The 20256-nt window shown below is 49.6% G+C and overlaps 1 protein-coding gene across 1 annotated transcript in view; it reads left to right on the top strand.

Moving 5' to 3' along the window:
* The window catches only part of LOC119406987 (uncharacterized), a 31057-nt gene that overhangs the window by 2017 nt on the left and 8784 nt on the right, over positions 1-20256 (top strand). Inside the window, exons 2-4 of the mRNA XM_037673807.2 lie at positions 5820-5956; positions 6028-6095; positions 12132-12218. Of these exons, the coding sequence (XP_037529735.1) occupies positions 5823-5956; positions 6028-6095; positions 12132-12218 (289 nt within the window). The 5' untranslated portion in view covers positions 5820-5822. The remainder of the gene's footprint in view (positions 1-5819; positions 5957-6027; positions 6096-12131; positions 12219-20256) is intronic.

Here is a 20256-nt window from a genome sequence, read left to right as displayed (position 1 = left end):
TCGTCATTCGACAGTCCCATTCACTTAAGTGCACTCTAGTAGGGTTAGCATTTCTCTTTTATTCAATCTAAGATTCGCCAGTAAAGGCTGTAAATAGGCACGCTCAAAGCTGATTATTTTGTGTAAATGTTTTGTGGCAATCCTCGCGGACGCACAGGTAGAACTTACCGCTAGAATTGCTTGCTACATAGACTAAAATGCACAAGCGAATAGACCGGCAAGAACAGAATTTCAAAAACAATTTTTCTCGCTTAAAAAAAGTAATATGATAGCACTTTCTGAATTGTAGAATTTGAATGCTGTTAGGAAATGCACATGATAGCCTCTTTTTCACAGGACCATCTGAGTGTTAAATTTCCGACTAAACGTGTGCGAAAATCAACTGTATTGCAAACTTTAGTGCCAGGCGTACACACCATTTGACACTATTTACGTCTGAAACAATTTTCGCTCAGAGTAATAATTCCTGAAAATCAGTTAAGTTGGAAATTCCTTAAAGCTTTTTTGTAAAAAGATTCCCAATATTGCTAGGTTATCACATTGGGAAGCTTGACCTCGTCCGCGTACGCAGCACTCAAGGTGTGCACGGTAATTGTGAGTTGAGCCGCGAATTGAGCTAATTTTCTTTTATAATTGAAAGCCTGCACTTAGCCACAGTAATGAACGGTATCAAACATGCGCATACAAATTTGTTTCATGTATAAAGTGTAACAGTGAACGATGGAAAGGTCCGTCAATCCAGCGGCCGAGGTCGGGTTTGTCTGTCCAGCCTGAGGCCAGTTGCACGGAGATGGAAAATACGGCTTAACTGTAGGGCTTACAAGACCACCGCGAGTGGGTCCAAGTCATATCGCGGATTGGGGCGTCACAAAATGGGCACAATGTGCCATATGGGCCACGGTAATACCGGGCCGTGGCCACAGGTGAGGTAAGGGCAACCCCGACGCGAAGCCTCCACAGCGTAACCTCCTCTTGGTGGGTTAAACCACCATGGAGGTCTTACCCACACGGAGGTATAAGAGCTCCCGAAGTACGTCGAAGGATTTCTTTTCCCGGAGCTCGTTCCGTAAGCGTCTTCAGGAAAACGCTGAAGGGGGGTGGAGTGTAATTTGTGGGAGGGTTGCCAAATCAGCTGAACAAGCTCAGGCAAAGCGGTCGGAAGCACCCACTGAACACGCATGCATACAGCTTTGGAGGCAGCAAGATGGCTAATGCTATCCGAGAGTGATAGAGAGAGACCGATACAGTCTGCGTACATCGTGGATAGCTTCTGTCAAGCCAGTTCGAATGTTGAGCTGCTAATATAATCACCTTGAAGGCAAGGAAGCAGCGCAGCCGAACATGACGTATTGCGGCAAACTCGGCAAGATGGCCAATGGTGTGGCATCCGCTACATACGCGCATGTCTGGCCAGCCTTTGCTATTATTGGCCACAAAAGAGCGGTATGAATTGTGGCGCCTCTAACACTGCGATCAGTATACGCAACGACAGCGGCATCGTCTTCGTCATCAACGCGATAAAGGCGGGAAACTTCAGCGTTCGCCGGCCGAGGAACCGGCCTGTAATGGTGACCAAGAGGTTTGTTTTCACTCGGAACATCCGAAAGAGTAATTCGAATGTCTCATTCACGCTGTCCTAACGCTTACCCACCGGTAGCATGACGTCTCGTTTCTTTTTTTTTTATTAACAGAAACGCATTTTATGCAAGGGTCAACCAAGATTTCACTGACGTATTTCCATGACGGAAAGCTCAAGGTGTGAAGGAAAGCTCAAGGCACTGACGTATTTCAGTGACGGAAATACGTCAGTGAAATACAGGTGACGCAGACAACTAGAACAAAATGTTTCATGAATTCGGATGAGCCGGGAGTAGAACCCACGAGCTCTCGGTCCGCCACGACAGGTGCCGGGTGCTCTTGCCACTGGGCCAACGGCGCACATGTACGAGGCTTCAAAAAGAGCCAGGCCTGTGCTGAAACCACAGCACAGTCACAGCGAAAGCTGGAAGAGCGGTATTTCTAGAGCCCGTTGTAAGCTCTCTCGGGGCTACTAATACAAGCACACTAGCAAGGCACCCACTACGCCATAGATCACAATTTTTGTGAAGTTGGTAAGCACCTACTAAGCCATTATTCGTCATTCTGCGGAGAAGCGAGGCACCAGCTACACGTCTGTAGGGCATTATGTGCACTTTGTTGACGCGACGACTGATGACGATGAAGAATTATGGCTCAGCCCTTTGTAATGGGTTGGAAGCTTTAAACGGCCCACCAGTTATGTAATTTGCATTGGGTGACGCCCGGTCGCTATTTCGCTCTCCCGTCATGCTGTATAACATACGTTGACGTGGGAGAGAGATGGGGGGGGGGCGAAGAACTTTACTGAGACCCCGAAGAAATGGATCATGCGCTTATGGGCTTCCTTGGCAACCAATACAAGTGCACTTGCGAGGAACCCACTACGCTATAAATCATTGTAATTTTACTGAGACCCGAGGAAATGGATCATGCGCTTATGGGCTTCCTTGCCAACCATTACAAGTGCACTTGCGAGGAACCCACTACGCTATAAAACATTGTAATTTTTGAGAAGTAGGGCAGCAGGCACTGTGCCATTTTCGTCATTCTAGGGAGAGCCGTGGTACCTGCTAAACGCATGCAAGGCATTATGCGCACTTTGTTGATGCTGTGCCTGATGACGACGAAGAATAAAGGCAAGAACCCTTTGTAATGGGTTGGAAGCATTCAACAACCTACTCGTTGCGCAATTCGCATTGTGTGACGCCTGGTTACAGAATTCGCGTTGTGCGACGCTTGGTGCTTATTTTACTCTTCTACCACGCTATATTGCATATGCTAACGTGGTTCCTTCCCGACATGAAGCCTGTATAGGACCATTTTGCAAACAGTTTCAAGCACCGGCATGGCTCAGAGGTTGAATACTGGGCTCCCACGCAGAGGGCCCAGGTTCGAACCTCGTCCCATCCTGGAATTTTTTTTCTTATTCGTTTTTTTTTCTTATTTCGAGCGATACTGGTTACGGACACCGGCGGCGGCGGCGGCGGACAACTACGGCGCCAAAAACGGCCGGTGAATGATCTCATAACAGATTTCACTGTAAAACGCGCCTTAAATCTCTCCCACATCCCTCTTGCAGTGCTCTTGCTGGCGCGGTACGGTGTCCTCCGTCTCGGAAGGTGAAGTGAAGCACTGCATTATGACGCTCACGAGCGCGAACAGGGAGCGCTTCGGCACTTTGAGCACAACCGAGGTTTCGGTGCGTATGCGGTGATTCGGTCCGCTGACGACGCAGCTATGTGCCTTGTCTTCGCGTCCTGTTAGCGTGTGATGGCTCGCTGCAATAGCGCTGCTTCCACAGCACCAACGGTGTTTCTCTGCCGCCTACTGCTTCGAGTGCGATAGCACCGACTAAAAAAAATTGCACCATCTCCCGCTAAAGGAAAGCATGCGTGGATGCGAAGCAGCGTGGAGATGGTTCGCTTGAGCGGGAGATGGTGTAATTTTTTTTAGGAGCTGGCTCGCCAGGATCTTAAGCTTCGGCGAAGCCCCGCGCCGTAAGTGGCATCCATCCCGTGAAAGTGTCGTGGAACGCGAAGAGGAACGCTACGCGCGTCGTGTCTTCAATCTAGCCTGGCCGTTAATTCTCACAGGGCGAGCGGGGAACGCGGTCGACAGGCGCGCGAGAGACGGAGGGGTGTGGAGAGGGAGAGGAGAGGAAGGTGGGGAGGAGAGAGGAGGTGTCTGGAGAGGGTTTGCGCATGCGCAGTAAGGGTTGTCCGGGACGCACACTACCGTATTAAACTCGGCCATAAGGTGCTTCGCATCTAAACGTTTCACCATCTGCCACGAAAGGGAACCATGTGGGGATGCGAAGGAGCGCATGGTCGACTTGTTCCGTTCGTCACGGGCACCTTGCCCGGCGCTAACGCGTCCTTGGCATGTGGAGCACACCATGAATTCACTGTAGTTGGTGCTGCTGTTACTCGTCCTGAAACTCTTGTTGGAGCACGCCACGCGGGTTCATCGCGCGTCTGCAGAATCTCGTTCCCCGACGCCATCACGTCATTGCTGGAGAGAGTGTAAGGGGGAGAGGCCACAGCGTCTTTCCCAGCCTCTTACACAGGGCCCGAACGCGCTAGCGTGTGCCAGCGCGTTTCTGACTAGGAGACAACGTGTTGGTTCATCGCGCGTTCTGCAGGATCTCGTTCGCCGCCGCCATCGCATGATTCCTGAGATAGGTGTAAGTGCGAGTGGCCACGGCGTCTTTACCCAGCTCCTTACACAGGCCCCAAACGCGCTTAGCGTGTGCCAGCACACGTGGTTTTGTCTGCGTTACACCAAGCTAGGACAGCATATGGCAGCCCGGGCCCCAAAGTGCTCTGCACGTATCATCAAGGCGGTCGAAGAACAAGACGAAGAAGACTTCTCCTTGGCGCGAGGGCGCACTCTGCACGTATCATCATCAAGGCGATCGAAGAACAAGACGACGAAGACTTCTTGGCGCGAGCACGCGGTCAATATGTTACAGATGGCTATGGCAGGTCTTAGAAAGCGGACGGTCGCCAATGGTACTACGGACAAAGCCCAGCGCAAAAGCTGCTTCGCATCTAAAAACTGCTGCAATAAGCACCGCAGAAACGCAACGGTGTCGATGCGGCAATGTCGCGCCTTGGTGGAGCGAGACACACGCCGTCGAAAGCGGAACGCCTTCGCGCGTTCGCGGCTCAAGCAACGCACTCTGCTTCTCGCGTTCATGAAGCGCTGTGTGGTATATGGATGGGAACAGGCGTAGGTTACACTACTACTCGGGAGCGCACACCTTGGCGCTTCTCTCTGAATTAGTGCATATCGAGTACGAATATTTACTATTTACTTGTCTATGCCATTTTTGCGCGGGATTCAGCATATGCTGTGTTCAGCTATACGTTAACAACTTCACGTACCACCAACGGTTTAAATCATGATCATGGGCATTAGTCGTTGGATAGAGATGTGGCGCTATGCGTCAACGTGGCTTCATCTGCGTCAAACGGTGCTATAGGCACCATGCGGTGGAGTTTCAGTGTGGCTGCGGTGCCAAACCGCGTAGCCAGCGGATAAGAAAAGCAATATTGAGACGGCTCGGACCAAAATGGAACGACATGTGCGCGTCTCCCCCCCCCCCCCCCCTGCATGAGTGGGTGCACTGCGGCCAGGCTATGCTAGCCACCATAGCCGGGCTCGAAGGAAGACGAGTGCGCGTCTCTTTTTTCTGCGTGCCCCTAGCGGCCAATGTCAGCGAACTTGGGACGTGCAACAGCGTGCAACTCAGCTCCCTCTGGTGAGTGGACGGTGCCTTAAACACCAATAAACATTTCACATGCCCTCATAAAAGGTGCTGAACTGTGCCTTGCTCAATTCGAACGTGAATGTTCAATGCTTTTTTGGAATAATATCCACGGACCCCTAGCAATAGAGCATTTCGATGAAGAGTATCATTTCGGCCTCACACACTAAGACAAACGAGTGCTTCCGCGGTTTCCGCGTAAACCATTAGAACCACGAACACATTTAAAATATCGTGCAAGCGAAAACAGAGCTCACATGGCACGAAGAACGATAATTATGGGGGGAGCTCTTATGCCGCAAGTTTCATTTATTTGTGTCATGTATTAGCATTTGTTTTTGCTAAAAAGCAAATCACTTCGCTAGCCTAACTTGCATTTCTTTGATACTCTACTGAATAATAGGTAGCGTGGTGAAGTGTATAGGATTATGATAAAATACGAGCACTGTTTTCTTGTGCACTTTTTATTCAGTTTATGAACTGCCTAGAGCCGATATGGACGTACAGAACATCCAAATCAACTAGGATCCGCTGCCAGTATGACCAAATGGTTACTATAGAACCACTGACCGTTTTCTTCAACAGAACTATTTTGATCAGTAGGCAAAGGTATGGTTGCTTGTTTTTTTCTTTCTGGCCTATTGATGTATTCAAATGAACTTTTATTTTCCATTTGACAGGACTACCATGCAACTGCGCGGCGACATCGATCCACGACACACAGATATGATGGATGTCCGTACCCTAGGTACAACCCATATAGGCACTCATCACTAACTTTCCTACGCAATTACTGCAAGAGCGTCCTGCCTCCATGACGGTACTAGTTGCCTGCAATAGTTTTACAACAACAAACATCTGCTGGGATATTTCCTGTTCAGCTTAAATCAACAGTTGTCTTTCAGAAATGAAGCTAAAGGGACACTACTGAGCAAAAAAATATTCTCGAATTAGTAAATTGCTCCTTCACAGTACAAAAATCACCACCTTTACCACGATGAGACACTTGGTAAGCTGGAAAATACGCCAAAAAATGCAGGCGGTGACGACACGTTGAGCTTTCCACCCCAATCGTGTGACGTCATGAATTTTCGACGGCATCTGCTAGTGCCTACGTAGTTTCTAATTGTAAATATGCAGTAATTGTCCTGTGAAGGGGTCAGATACTTAGAATGCCAAGTCTCAGACAAGTTCGTTGAGTCTGTGTGGCCGAAATACGAATAAAACATTTTCAAATGAGTGACATCACGTGCAGAAATTTCCGCGCGATGTTTAAAAATGTAACTTTGACCTGAATCTTTTATCCTATTAATCAACCTACGAGGATGAACTTAGCGACAACATAGTTTTCAGTGTTTAATTCGTCAATCTAATCTTATTCAGTTATTCGCTTTAGTGTCCCGTTGACCTCTATAGCGTCTATTGTTTGTTCGGAGAGCCGCTTGCATTTATATAAATTTGTTTTCGTCAATTCAGAATCTAGTTTATTCGGTTTTTTCTGCTTTTTAATAGGTCTCATAAGACAGCAGTTAAAACCGCTCCATTCACTTATTGAGGTTTACTTTCATATAGGTAAACGTCATTAGGTTTCCTGTTTATGTACCACAGTTCTGGAGTGGTTGGCAAAAGACTGCGAAAGGGTTGATGTCGCTTTGTTATAGAAGCAGGAATGAATGCACAAACATTCTACCTACAGAAAAGTGATACGTATGCAAAGGACTTCACAATGCCAGAAGAAGGCGCTTTCGAAAACAAGGTTAAATTTAGAGTAATTTAATCTGCATAGACGTTCTGTGCTATTTCAACGTCATACGCTAAAATTGTGATATTTGTGCTTGCTTGATAAGGTGGGGAATTGTAACCTTGATATTTTAGTTTAAAGAACTCATTTACTCACATACCAATGCGCAGTATTTTTCGAAAACGTTCACAGCAAAACAGCGAACGCTCTTCACGCTGCAGTTTCTTTTGCCCGTTTGTTTTTAAAGCATTCCTGCCACAAATACTTTACATGCTTTTTTTTGCTGTGACAATGAGTACCTAGCGACCCACTTATCACGAATGGAAACCTCGTTTCCTCAACCGCGCGATGGTTAATATCTGGATACATTTTATATCCCCCAGTCGTAGCTTCGGTTTCAGAGAGCGCCGAGTAAGGTGAGAACCAACGGGGTTTCGATGTAAACATAGAGCCGACGTCGCTCACAAAACCGCCTGGACATGATCAATACGTTCATAACTTTGTTAAACGAAGACTCCTGGGTACCTAATCTCCTTTGGTACGTTGGAACATGTGCGACCTCCCCAAGCCCACTGCCGAGGCAAGAACGTCCAGCCATTGTACCCCGTGCAAGTCCATATAGAAGCTGCTCTCTGTTTACGCTGAAAAGGTCTGCTAGGAAGGAGCGGTCGCAAGGAGCATGGCAGTCGTCACAAACTGGTGATACAGGTGGTTGTTGGTTGTTTGCATTAAAACAAGCTGCTGTCGATGTCATGAGGTGGGACGCTTCGCCTGCAGCGACAGGAACTTTAAAATTGATTTGAAATTGTTCTATGCTGTTTAGCCGATGACATTTTGTACACAATGCCTGTGTGGTACACACAAATTTATCATACAAGGTTATCTCCTTTTCAAAAATTATGTACCTCCCATTGAATATTTGGAATTTATACAAAAAAAGGTATGCTTTAGCGAGCAGAAGCACGAGCAAAATGTTTGGTTCAATAATAGCAATAAAAACGAAGAAAACTTCCTTAATCTTGAACATGGTATTTTTGAGTTAGAAAATTGCAATGCACGTTTGCGGATGTCATTGCGCTATAATAATCACTCTATTTTAGTAGCACAATTCTTATATAATCCCATATGCGCTTGTTGCCGCTAGCAAAGACAATGTCTCTCACAAATTTCAACCACATAAATATACGTTAAAGTTGCATTTCAGAGTAAAATAAAAGTGGAACTCTGACCACAACACTATTCCGAAGATGTTGTTTATGTACACAAGTGCAAATATATCCGCCATCACATATTAGTAGCTACGGTGTAGACCTTTCGAGCACGAGGGCGAGTGTTGCTATAGGGGCTAGATTAAGTGAATGCATTTCGGCAAAATGCAAGAGCAGACGTTGGTGTTATGCCTATGTGCGGGATAATAAAACCCTGGTTTGTCATAATTAACTCCGTGTCCATTGCGTCGTAACGTTGGGTGTAAAGCGCTACTCAACAAAAACATGGCATCGCAAAGAAAGTCACTCTATACACAAATAAACTCTACTGTGTTTTTTTTTTATGTTGACCAGATCATGATGTATGTTGAAATGTTACACTCAGAGAACAAATACTTAGTTTTTGTGGGAGCAGGCTCACCCAGTAAACAGCCCTCCTATGCCAGTGTGAACGCCGCTTGTTCACCGTCGCTACCACGCAACAATATTGTACCTCATAACTGCTGTCGACGTGGTAATTTTAGCTACTCTATCTTGCAGCGATAGGTCAGAACACTACTGGACATGGCGACGTAGCTGTTTCGCTGTTTTCTCACTATATTTTCACGTATTTCTTAACCATGCTTGTTCTAAGCCAGCGTCTGTTACTTCAAAACCGCTCTGTAGTGTCTTCAAGTCCTATTTTTCCTAGCGCTAGGAGTTAGTGCTTGGAATTACAGTGGTTAGAAACACAGATTTTATAAAATGCTCGGGAACCACGGTCACCTCCTCAAGCACCTTCTACAAGGAGCGTTGTCGACTTCAGACCTTTTAGAAACTGGGATATACGGCTCAGGCAAGCCTAAATAGACATACACTGAAAAGAGATAGCTCAGCTCGCAGTAAGACGTACGCTAGATACGAGGAGAAACCTGGCCATTAGGACAGAAGCGCTACAGGGTTTATTACGAAACAAACGTTAACCGCCGTTAATCGCCTTGACAGAGACGGGGAAGTCAAACCTCGCGTCATAAATCAGGTTATAAAAATCAATGCTGCTGGCCCAAGGCGAAATGCTTCAGGAGATTGCCTGGAAAAAGGTTTTCACTTATGGGGGCGCTCGGCGGCTGTGAAGCGCGTAGAAGAAAACGGACGATCGCATATGCGCTCGTGTCACGCGGCAGGCCGCTGGTAGCGGGCAGTTGCGGCCGAGGCTTGATGCAGTAAAGATGTGCCCCTTTTGTCTCGGCTCATATCTTAAGGGTTCAGGGCTAACCGCAGCCGCAAAACCCTACATCTGGCACCCAACGGGAAGGACCGCGCCCCGACATGTTCGCCCGATCAACGTACGCCGGAATGCCACCAGCTCCTGACTTCGGCCTCCTGACTCCTGCACGGCGATATCGCCTTCGAGGAGCTATGGGCGCTGAAGCGGGCGTTCATGGATATGGCCGCCTACGGGGTCTACGACCTGGTCCTCCTACTTCAGGCGGTGGAGACCCTCATGCGCCTCTGCCTTTCCGGGCAAATGACCCCCGATGAGCAGCGGCGTGCCATCATCGCCCTCGAGCACCTCGGCGCTTACCTCGGCGTCCCGCTGCCCGCGCAGGCCATGGAGGCTGTGGCGCGCTCGTGCGGCGAGGTGATACCTGGGGCCGACGACGAAGGCGGCGACGATGCGTGCGCTGACGAGGTCGGCATCGAGGCTCGTGCGGGCTCATGCGGCGGGCCGGCACCGCGGGACGACCAGCGACGCGATGGCGATGAATCGTCCGCCAGCGAGGGTGCAGCGTCCAGGAACGGTGAGGCGAACACGGCGGTGGACGACGCGATTTCTGGGGACACGGCCGGGGACTGCGACGACATTGAAGCAGAGGTCAGGAAGTCCCAGGATGACGACAATGCGGCGGCCGTGAAGAAAAGGAAGAAGACGAGAAATAAGAGGAGGAACCGGAAGCACAGGGACACGAGACTAACACTAGACGAATCGGAAGTCCGGCACCGAGGTGGTCCGCACTCGTTTACCTCTCGAGGGACAAGGCTGCCCTTTGAGCTGAGGTAGATCGTCTCAGGCAGGACACATCGCAGCATGCTAACCCGCATCTGCCAGCTGGAACGTGAGTTTGTCAACTTGACACATTCTTGCATATGGTGTCTCAGGAGGGAGCACGACGTCTACAAAGCGAAGGCCACCACCATGATTAATGAAAAGGACTGCCACATTTCTGGCCTGAGGAACAAGGTCCGTACTCTGGAGGAACAGCTCGAAAAGCAGCTGGACGAGTCCGGCAATTTCTTCGAGGCGAAGACATCCTAGAGTGACAAATCCAGACCCTAAGCTCAGATCTTGAACATGGACTGGAAGGTGGCCGAGGACTCGCTGGAGTACAGTCGCATGGAGAGGCTGCTTGCAGATGCTCAGCAGCCTCAAGGATCAGCAGCAGCAGTGTGCCAAGTTTGAGGAGCAATTTCTGGAGCGGGACACTCAACTGGCAAACATGCGCGCAGCCATGAAGAAGAGCTGCAGCGGCAACGCGCACTCTCCAGGACTCCCATGACGAGCTACGGAGGCAAGCGACTGTTCGCCGTGCGCAGCTCGCCCAGGCCCAACAGGACCGCGACCGAGAGGCCAGTCAAGCGCCGACATTAATTTTGAAACTGAACCAAAAGGAGGCAGAGTGCAAGGAGAACCAGGAGCAGATCCAGGGGCTCGAGGAGGGCCGAGGACTTGTTGGCAAAGGTCTCCGAGCTAGAGAAGCAGCTCAATCTGGCGTCGGACTGTAGACAATCCTCAAGCACGGTCTGAAGAGGAGACGCTGAACTAGAGACCATGCAAGAGCTTGCAAAGCTGAACCAGGTGCTGGCCTCGGCTGAGATCGAGAACAAGCGGCTGATGGAGGAGCTTGAGGCAAGACAGCAACAAGCGGATAAACAACAATCCAGGTTGAAAGCGGTAACCCAGCTGCTGGGATCCCGGAGACGAACGGCAGAACAGGTGGATCCACTCGAGGTGGAACCTGCCGCGCACGTGCGGAATTGCACCAGCGTGCCTGACCCGCATCGCAACATCAGCGAGGGAGGCGTGCGCACCGGAGGCATATGCAGTCGGGGCTTCGTTGGGGACGTCGCGCTGCCGTCGCTGCCAAGGTCACTGGCGTTCAACGACTACTACCTGGAGGAGCAGCCGCCACCCGCACGTGAATGGTCTGGAGGGCTACAACGGCAACGACATACGACAACGACAACGGCTTATGACTCGCTGGGACCGGTGCTGCACCAGGAGCCTCGGCGTTCCATCATGCTCTCGACCATGGTCATGCTGACGACCGTGGTCGTCAACCTGAGCGAGTCCGGTGCGCCTCCGTCTTCGGGCGGCAGCAGAGTTGCATGCTGCGCGCGTAAGCAGTTCCGTGACTGGCAGCCCATGAGGTCCCACAGAGAGTTGTGGGCGGACAGCGCCGGCATGTGGTCGTGTGTGCCACGTGCAGTCCGCCGTGCCCAAAGATAGCCAGGACAGACACTTGCGCGCGCTACCCTCGTGAAGTGGCCCGCGTACTTCTCGCTCACTTTTTCCGAGGGAGGGAGCAGTATGGGGGCGCTCGGCGGATGTGAGCGCGTAGAAGAAAACGACAATCGCATGTGCGCTCGTGTCACGCGGCAGCCGCTGGCAGCGGGCAGTTGCGGCCAAGGCTTGGACCAGTAAAATGTATCTCTTTGGGTCTTTGGCCTCATCTCTAAAGGGTTCAGGGCTAGATGCAGCCGCAAAACCCTGCACACTTTTGGTGTAGAGCGCCTGATGATAATCTACAGACCCCAAAGTGTTTGACACAACTATAGATGTGCTTGCAAATTTCAGGTTTGCAAGCTCTATTTCGTGAAACATTGATATATGAGGCTCCGGATTCATCCTGTGGTGTCCTGAAGATCGGTCCAGTAGGACGAGGTATGTGTATTCTTTTCTTTCTCAGTGTCACAACTACCCGATCAATACGCTCTTATTCAACGAGCAGACAATGCGTTTCGCTAAGTTGATGCCACCTATGCGAACCACGAGGTTTGAAAAAATTACACCATCTCCCGCTAAAGGGGACCATGACCCGATGCGAAGCCGGATCACTTGCATGATCGCGTTCCGTTGGCGTTCGTTGGGCATGCTACGACCTCGCGTCGTGGAACGCGATGAAGGACGCTACGCGCGTCGTATCTTCCATCTAGCCTGGCCGTTAATTCTCACAGGGCGCGCGGAGAACGCGGTCGACAGGCGGGTGAGAGGGAGGCAGCGTAGGAAAGGAGAGAGAAGTGGAGGGGACGCGCATGCGCTCGAGCTCATCGCGGCGTTGCGCAGGAGAGAATTTCGGCATGTCTAGGCCGCGTTTCAGAGGAAGAGTTGAAAGGGGGAGGGGAGAGGGGAAGTGGGGAAGGGGAGAGGGTGAGTGCAGATAGGAAAGGGGAGAGGAGGTAGATGACAGGGGGAATGGTGAGGGGAAGGGGAGAGGTGTGTGGGGAGGGTATGCGCATGCGTAGTAAGGGTGGTCACGCCGCACACCACCACCACCGGATTGAGCTCCGCCTTAAGATACTTCGCATCTAAAAGCAATACTTCGGCAGTGCTCAACACCACAGATTCTACCGACCACTTCGGCATTTCGCTTCCCACTAACGCAACACCGATATGATCTCCATGCTTTCGTGGTCACAAATCTGATGACAACGCTAATCAAAATACGCTGCAAAATATTCCACTCACATTTTACACAGTGCCTCGTTTACTAATAGCTGAATAGGCATTAGCTTACATTACGTCGGGAGACAAGCTTTCGGTGGTTTAAATAAAACATATTACTGTGAGTACGGATGTTAGTGGAGAACTATATTTGAAAATTTAATCTCCTCGAATGACATTACCGAATAGGTTAGTTCGGTTTTTCGCTTTTACTTCGGACAAAGAATTGCTGCTCTACTGATTCATAGAGAACATGTTGGCTGAAGTTTATGTTTTAGCATGCATACAAGTTACAACGGAAACGTTTGTGCAGAACAGCCGTCGCATTCCCCACGGCTACTTGCGATGCCACGTATTGTTTTCTATTAATATTAGTTGACGTAGAGCAACGATGTCGGCATATCACTCACACAGTGTAAGCAGTAAATACTGGCCCACTCATTCTCATGCAGACAGATATATGCACACCTTCTGCTGTTCGGATGTCATATTCTGTGAACTCACTAATGAATAATAGAGTTTGAGCAAAGGTACGTGTGAAGTACAGCCCACTTACTGAAAAATACAGAGATGACAAACGCGACAATATTCACAGGTGCAAGTATAATGGGTTAGATACGTGAAGAATACGTACATCTACCGTAATGTAAAATTGGCTGAGGTTTAACGCTTGTAAATCTAGGTATTAGACGCGGCAGGTACGTTTAGTTGGTCTTGCAAAAGCTATGCACACAGTGTTTCGTTGTCCGCCGCGGTGGCATAGCGGTTACGGTGCTCGGCTACTGACCCGAAGCGCGGGTTCGATCCCGGCCGCGGCGGTCGCATTTCGGTGGAGGCGAAATGGTAGAGGCCCGTGTACTTAGACTTAGGTGCACGTTAAAGAACACCAGATGGTCGAATTTCCGGAGCCCTCCACTACGGCGTCTCTCATAATCATATCGTGGTTTTGGGGCGTAAAACCCGGATATATTATTATTACAGTGTTTCGTTAAGCTAGGCTTTACTGCAAATCTGATGGTGAAGCCACTCAGAGGTCGAAATTTAGTTGTGCCGTTGCGGTTGTGCAGAAGTCCACGGCGAACCCAAGGGGACTTACGGGCATTTGGTAATCGAAGTGTGTACCTAGCTCCTTTCGCTCTTTCCTTCGGTAGGCTCCGTTCGTCTGCTCGCCTCTCTACGTCTCCTAGTGCTCCTTCTCATCGTGTGAGACGAAAGACCGGGAGCGCGCGCACTTGCTTGCAGGCAGGTTCTGTTCGACCACTAGACAGTGTCTATGTCGAGACATTATCTAATCAGACAAGTGACGCCACGATGGCAGCTGGAGTAGCGGAATGCGTGTCCTGTGTGTCCGTTGCGTTGTTCATCTTTAGTGTGAATGACGAACTAGCCCAGTCAGCTACTATAATAGCCGAAAGGCGGCCGAGGAGCAGGAGAGCGTCAGTGGGGCGTTGAAGCCTAGTCACCTCGTACCCCGCCGGAGAGGCTTCAAATGAGCGCAGCGGCAACGTCTCTGTCAAGTGGATTATTATTTATTATTATTATTGTTATTATATATATTATTATTATTATTATATTATTATTATTATTATTATTATTTATTATTATTATTTATATTATTATTATTATTATTATCATTAATTATCACAGCACATGTGATTGGAGGCGAAGGAAAAAGCCATTTAAGGCATTTAAGAATGCCTGAGGCAGTCCTTCGCCCCTGCAGTCAAGGACAGCAGCTGAGGTACAACCACGTTTTTAAACACTGTTAACACATAAACTTGTAATAAATCGTTTTAAACAAAACATTAATTTCAACACACCACAAAAATTTATATCATTGCTTGTCACCCTATACAGAACGTCCTGCATTTGTATGCATCCTGTTCACATCGGCGTGATGCACCAACACAACAATTCATCACTACTATAGCATCGCATTGGCGATATTTAGAGTGTACAATTATACAAAGACAAACAATTTTCGAGAATGAGCTTCAGACGCTGCTTCGGTTCCTTAAGAAGCATTTGTTAGGAATCGAAGCGGCGTGGTGGCTGAGGGCCTGACATATACCCACCTCAACTTAGCTACAGCATCCCAAGGGCCGGTCCTCCACAAGAACGTTGAAGGAACAGGGCATAAAGCCTCGAGGAACAATGTGGCGAGGAACAGCGCAACGGTGGGCAAAACAAGGGTGAACATTAATCTAGGATGATTAGGAATGCTGTTGACAAGGCGTAAAAGGCACTGCTACAACGCTCAGTGATGTTTTTCACTGTCAGACTAATGGCCCCTATCGTCGCAAGACAATGTAACGTGAACCACGCTGTAACGTGAACCACGAAATATACCGCACTTACCTAATAAGCTGCCGGTACATTTCGGGCTAATTTCATTCTATAATGCTCTTATTTATCGCTCTTGTTCTGCATTTCTTCTCAGTGTTACATTTTACAGTGTCCGCGTGAGCTGTAAAAGCATATGCTACGAAAATACCTAACAAGTCCAAAGCCAGCACCATCCATGCCCCTTTTATTTTTTGTACGCAACTTCTTCTTTCACGCTGTTCAAATATTTTGGATTCAACCAAATATAAAGCTTCTCCTTCGCTTAAAACATTGCTTGTTTATGCTGATTACTGTTAGTTAATGCTTCGATCCGCTGTGACCTGTTGTCGTGAAGGAACACAGTGTAAGAAAAATAATTTAGGTGTGGACACTTTCGGCCCACCGCGCCTGCGCGGGCGGAGGGCCCTGGCGCGGCCTTAGGACAACACGGTATCTTTACGTGGATCCTCCGGCCTCACCAGGGGGGTGTACACGGCTGCAGCAGTCGTCCACCAAACGTCGCAGTGAACGGCTTAACATTCAGGGCACAAAATGTAACCCATGCGGAGGGTCGCCATGGCGCTAGCTGCCGCAAAACCAGGACTCGCACGTCATCATTACCGACTCGAGAGGGGCCTGCAGAAATATGAACAGGGTACGCTCCTCAACTTGCGTATCGCATCCTGCAAGATAGCAATTACTCGGGGCCCCCGCGTCCGATGATCATGGGGCTCCAGCTCATATGGGCCTCGAGGCAACGAAATGGCAGACGCCCGCTGCCCAGCTCACTCTCCGGCACGCCTTCAGACCCTTCGAATGGATCCCGAACCCAATCCGGCCTTAACGTATCGAGAAATTTGGTTCAATTCTATCAATTCGGCCACAATTTAACCTAACCCGTAAGGGCCTTACAAACGTGGAGGAACGCACCTCCTCGCCTTTACACCAAAACACTGCTGTGCCCGGCAGTTTAAAACATTTTGATCCGGCCTGTACAGGAAAATGCCCTACTGTGAGGAGAATCTTCGGACGTCTACCACATGGTGTGTGCATGCCATTCAGCACCGAACCTCACCCCCAAAGCACCACCCCACCCGGGAGGACTGGGAGGCAGCCCTGCTCCGCTGCTCGACCTGCGACCAGTGGCCTTGGTCGACCGAGCTCGAGTCGCGGCGATCGCCAATGGTTCCTGTAATGAGAGCCCACCTAATGCTTGTGAGGGGTGGCCCCCTCCGGCCACCTCGCCCTTACTCCCGTATGTACCTCTAATAAGTTTTTTCCTCCTTCGACAGAGAACGCATCGAGAAAATGTTCGGCTATACCATATGCGCGGCCATAGGCGTGCGCAGGGGGGCAAAGGGGCGAGAATGGGGGGGCGCAAAGTCAGCCCTATACATTGTGGGGGGCGATAGGGGGCGCAAAGGCAGCCGCAACATTGACATAATAGGGAGGGGGCGCTGCGACGAACCTTCGCCCCCCTGAAGGGCAACCCTGCGCACGCTTATGGGCCGGCCACTGCGTCCTGGCACTAAAGTGAAGTGGCCCTACGACGTAGTGGCCTAAAGGGACGAGGCGACGCACGTTTTCTATTTTTCTCCTTGTAGTTTCTTAAATCACCGTGCACGCTAGCAACTAGAGTAGAAATGCATGGCGCTAGCAGTGCAGGTACGCATACACGCGTAACCGAAAACGTTACGTGCGGCGAAGGCCGTGGCTGCATCCACGGCACGGAGTAAAAAAAACAGTAAATTAGTTTTTCTTACACCGCGGTTCTAACTCTGCCTCCTCACGTACGCACACTGTTACGGGCGCTAAGGTCACTCTACAGTACATGCGCCAGCCGCAGTTAGGCGTGGGGCACTGCTACTTGGGGGCGTAGAGAGGGACCGAAAGCGCCGAACATTATCTGGAAGCGCCATAGGCGGAGTGTCACCAACTAAATCATTTTCTTACGCCGTGTTCGGGAAGGAGGAGGCCACTGTTTGTTGTTGTGCACATTGAAAAGCCTTTTAGTCCTTGCAGCCGAAGGCGTTATGTGATTTGTCTTATCGGTACACCCGCTCCTGAGGTGCAAAGGGTTACGGGAGGCACCTCGAACGAAGGCAGCATAGGTATGCGCCTAACTAAAAAAAATAAGGCATCTTCGCACTAGTAGTCCCAAGTCTGAAGTACCAACAGAGCTGGGCGGCCCTTATTTCTCTTTACTTTTCTCGTTCTTTCGTACTCTCTTTCTTCCTCTGTCTCTCTTTTGTCCTTTTTTCTATCTCTTAATTGTCTATGTTTCATTCTATTACCTTCGTTCGCTCTCTGTCTATTCCTTTCTATCCGCTTCTTCCTTTCTCTCTTTTTTCAATTCTTCCCTTTCTTTACCTCTGTCTGTCCACTCGTCGCTTCCTCTTTCTATCTGATTCCCTCTCTCTCTTTTTTGTTTAGCTCTTTCTTTCACTTTCTCTCTTGCTCTGGCTTTTCCATTTCTTTTGTGTGCATTTCTTTGCATCTCTTTCTCTCTCTGTGCATTTCTTTCTGTTTATTTTCCTCCCTTTTTTCTCTCTATTTCTGTCTTCCTCTTTGTTTAGTTCTTTTGTTTCTCTTTCTCTTCTTTCTCTCTCCCTGTGCTCGTTCTCTCGGCCATCCGAGTTATTGCATTGCACGCCGGACAAATCGGCACATCGGGAGAGAGCTCGCCGGATGCACGTTCGAGGAGTGAAGCAGAAGATGAAGGAGAGGACCAAGAGAGCGCGCGCCAGCCGAGTTATTGCCTTGCGCGCGCTAGAAACAAATGGCTAGAAAGGTAGAGACCGTTCATGATGGTGATAATGTTTGGGAACGCGTACTGGCTTAACGAATAGGATAACAGCTGCGCCGTAGCGCCGCCACGGTGGTCTAGTGGTTATGGCTCTCGACTGCTGACCCGAAAGTCGCGGGATTGAATCCCGGCGTCGGCGGCTGCATTTTCGATAGAGGCGAAAATGTTTGAGGGCCGTGTACTTAGATTTAGGTGCACGTTAAACAACCTCAGGTGCTCTGCTACGGCGTCCCTCCTAACATATCGTGGTTTTGGGACGTTAACACCAGATGTTGTTGAGAGCTCCGCTGCAAAACACTCAATGATATTCCACATTGTGAAGGTGGGTGACCGGCCATGCTCAAGGGCGGAAAATCTCCTTTGAGGTTTGTGTAAAGGATGTGCAAGCGTGCAGTTTTTTTTGTAAGTTGCGGCCTTCACAAGAACGCTGCTTGCGGGCACCAGCGGCGTCTGCTTGTTAAGCGGGAAGTAAACAGCGCGAAAGACGGAACAACAGAAAAAGGAAGACACAAACTCTGTCTTTCACGCTGTTTCCTTTCCGCTATGTCATACCAACACGCCCATGCAACGAGCGTAGCTGCTTTTTAGCGTTCCTCAGAATTTCCCGCAGCCATTTGAAAGGGCCCTGAGACACAAATAAGCATGCCAATTGCAACGCTATTCTGGTACTCTGGAATGCGGCGACATCGCTGCGCAAGTGGCATAGCCAAAAACAAAGCCGTTATACTTTTATTACATCCAATAGACTACCTTGATTTCGGACTACAGCGACACGCATCGGCTATTTTTGTTAGGGAAGTATGCTTCGTCATATGACAGCGACGACAAAGGCCGTGCGTTTTGATTGACTTGACGCGACGAGTATCATGTATATTCATATGGTGGCAGCTCGGCCATATTACTGAGCCCTAAAAGAAAAACCCCCTTTATGTTTTATCGGAAACTAATCATTTCTAACTGATGTATTGTCAAAACAACCTACACGACGCTACGCACGTGCGATGTGGAACTGGTGGGAGTGGTAATCAAGCGAAACTCGTCCGCGTGTGGCCTTTTGCGGCATCGGGGGACATTGGCCACACAGGCACCTGCGAAACACGCAACGCTCAGTACGGCACAATGCTGTAAACGAAAAAAAGAAAAATTCTAAACGCTTACCAACCGACGCCCTCCGCGTCATCGGGCGGCAGCGTTTCGTCTGGTCCCTCGGAGCCATGCTCGCGTTGCGCTGGGCTCAGGCGCACTTTCAATTTACAATGGCATGTCCGGATACGGCACTACACGCAGGGCATTGCTGCGTCGGAAGAGCTCGCGCTCAAAATTTGTTAGATCATCCAGACACATCGTGTGCACTACACAACAAACTATGGGACCGTCTGCTAGGCGACGAACGTGGTTCGTCGTAGCCATGGTTGCAACGGCGTCAAAAAGAGCGGTGGCATGGCACTGCGTGATGGTCATCATGAGGCGAGACTTCCGGTATGTCTTTATGAGAGGCGCGCGGTGATAGCAAATGGCCTTTGACGTCAGCGGGAGAGTGAAATGCGAAATGTAACGTTGCTTGTCGTCGTCTGCTCGAGTTTTGAACTTTAAAGACTAATAACATCAGTTTCACCAATTTTCGTAATTCTGTGTCCGTTCGTCTCGGCATTCGCTACTACACGCATTCCAGTGCTAAATACGACAGTCGCAAAAGCGTAGAAAGGCCTGTTCGAAGGGCGAGGAACGAAACTATTGTACGGCGTGAAATCTTACCAAATGAGCAATTTGCCTTACGTGCACAGTTATCGACGTCGGCTTTGTATGCTGTCCTGCAGAGACCTTTATTCGACTCCCACGAAAGTCAGCGAAGGGTTTAGAGTATACCGAATATTTCGCTGCATGAGCGTAACAAGGGGGCGACCAACGAAAGCACAGAAAAACACAGCCAGAACAGGTGAGCGCAAACTCTAAAGCGTAAATCCTGCGCGAGGTGCCACCTGGGGCTGCCCCACGAAAGAAGGAAAGGGAATGAGAGAAGGGGTCAAAGGGTGAACATAAATATTTGAGAAACCAAACTAGAGTAGTGAAACAGATAGCAAACATGGTGCGCATAGTAATGTGGCACAGCACTCCCCAGCTCGCTCG

Source organism: Rhipicephalus sanguineus, chromosome 10, assembly GCF_013339695.2.
Source record: "Rhipicephalus sanguineus isolate Rsan-2018 chromosome 10, BIME_Rsan_1.4, whole genome shotgun sequence".
Classification (NCBI taxonomy): domain Eukaryota; kingdom Metazoa; phylum Arthropoda; class Arachnida; order Ixodida; family Ixodidae; genus Rhipicephalus; species Rhipicephalus sanguineus.
The sequence above is the reverse complement of the archived record's forward strand: the minus strand, read 5'-3'. Positions and strand labels throughout refer to the sequence as shown.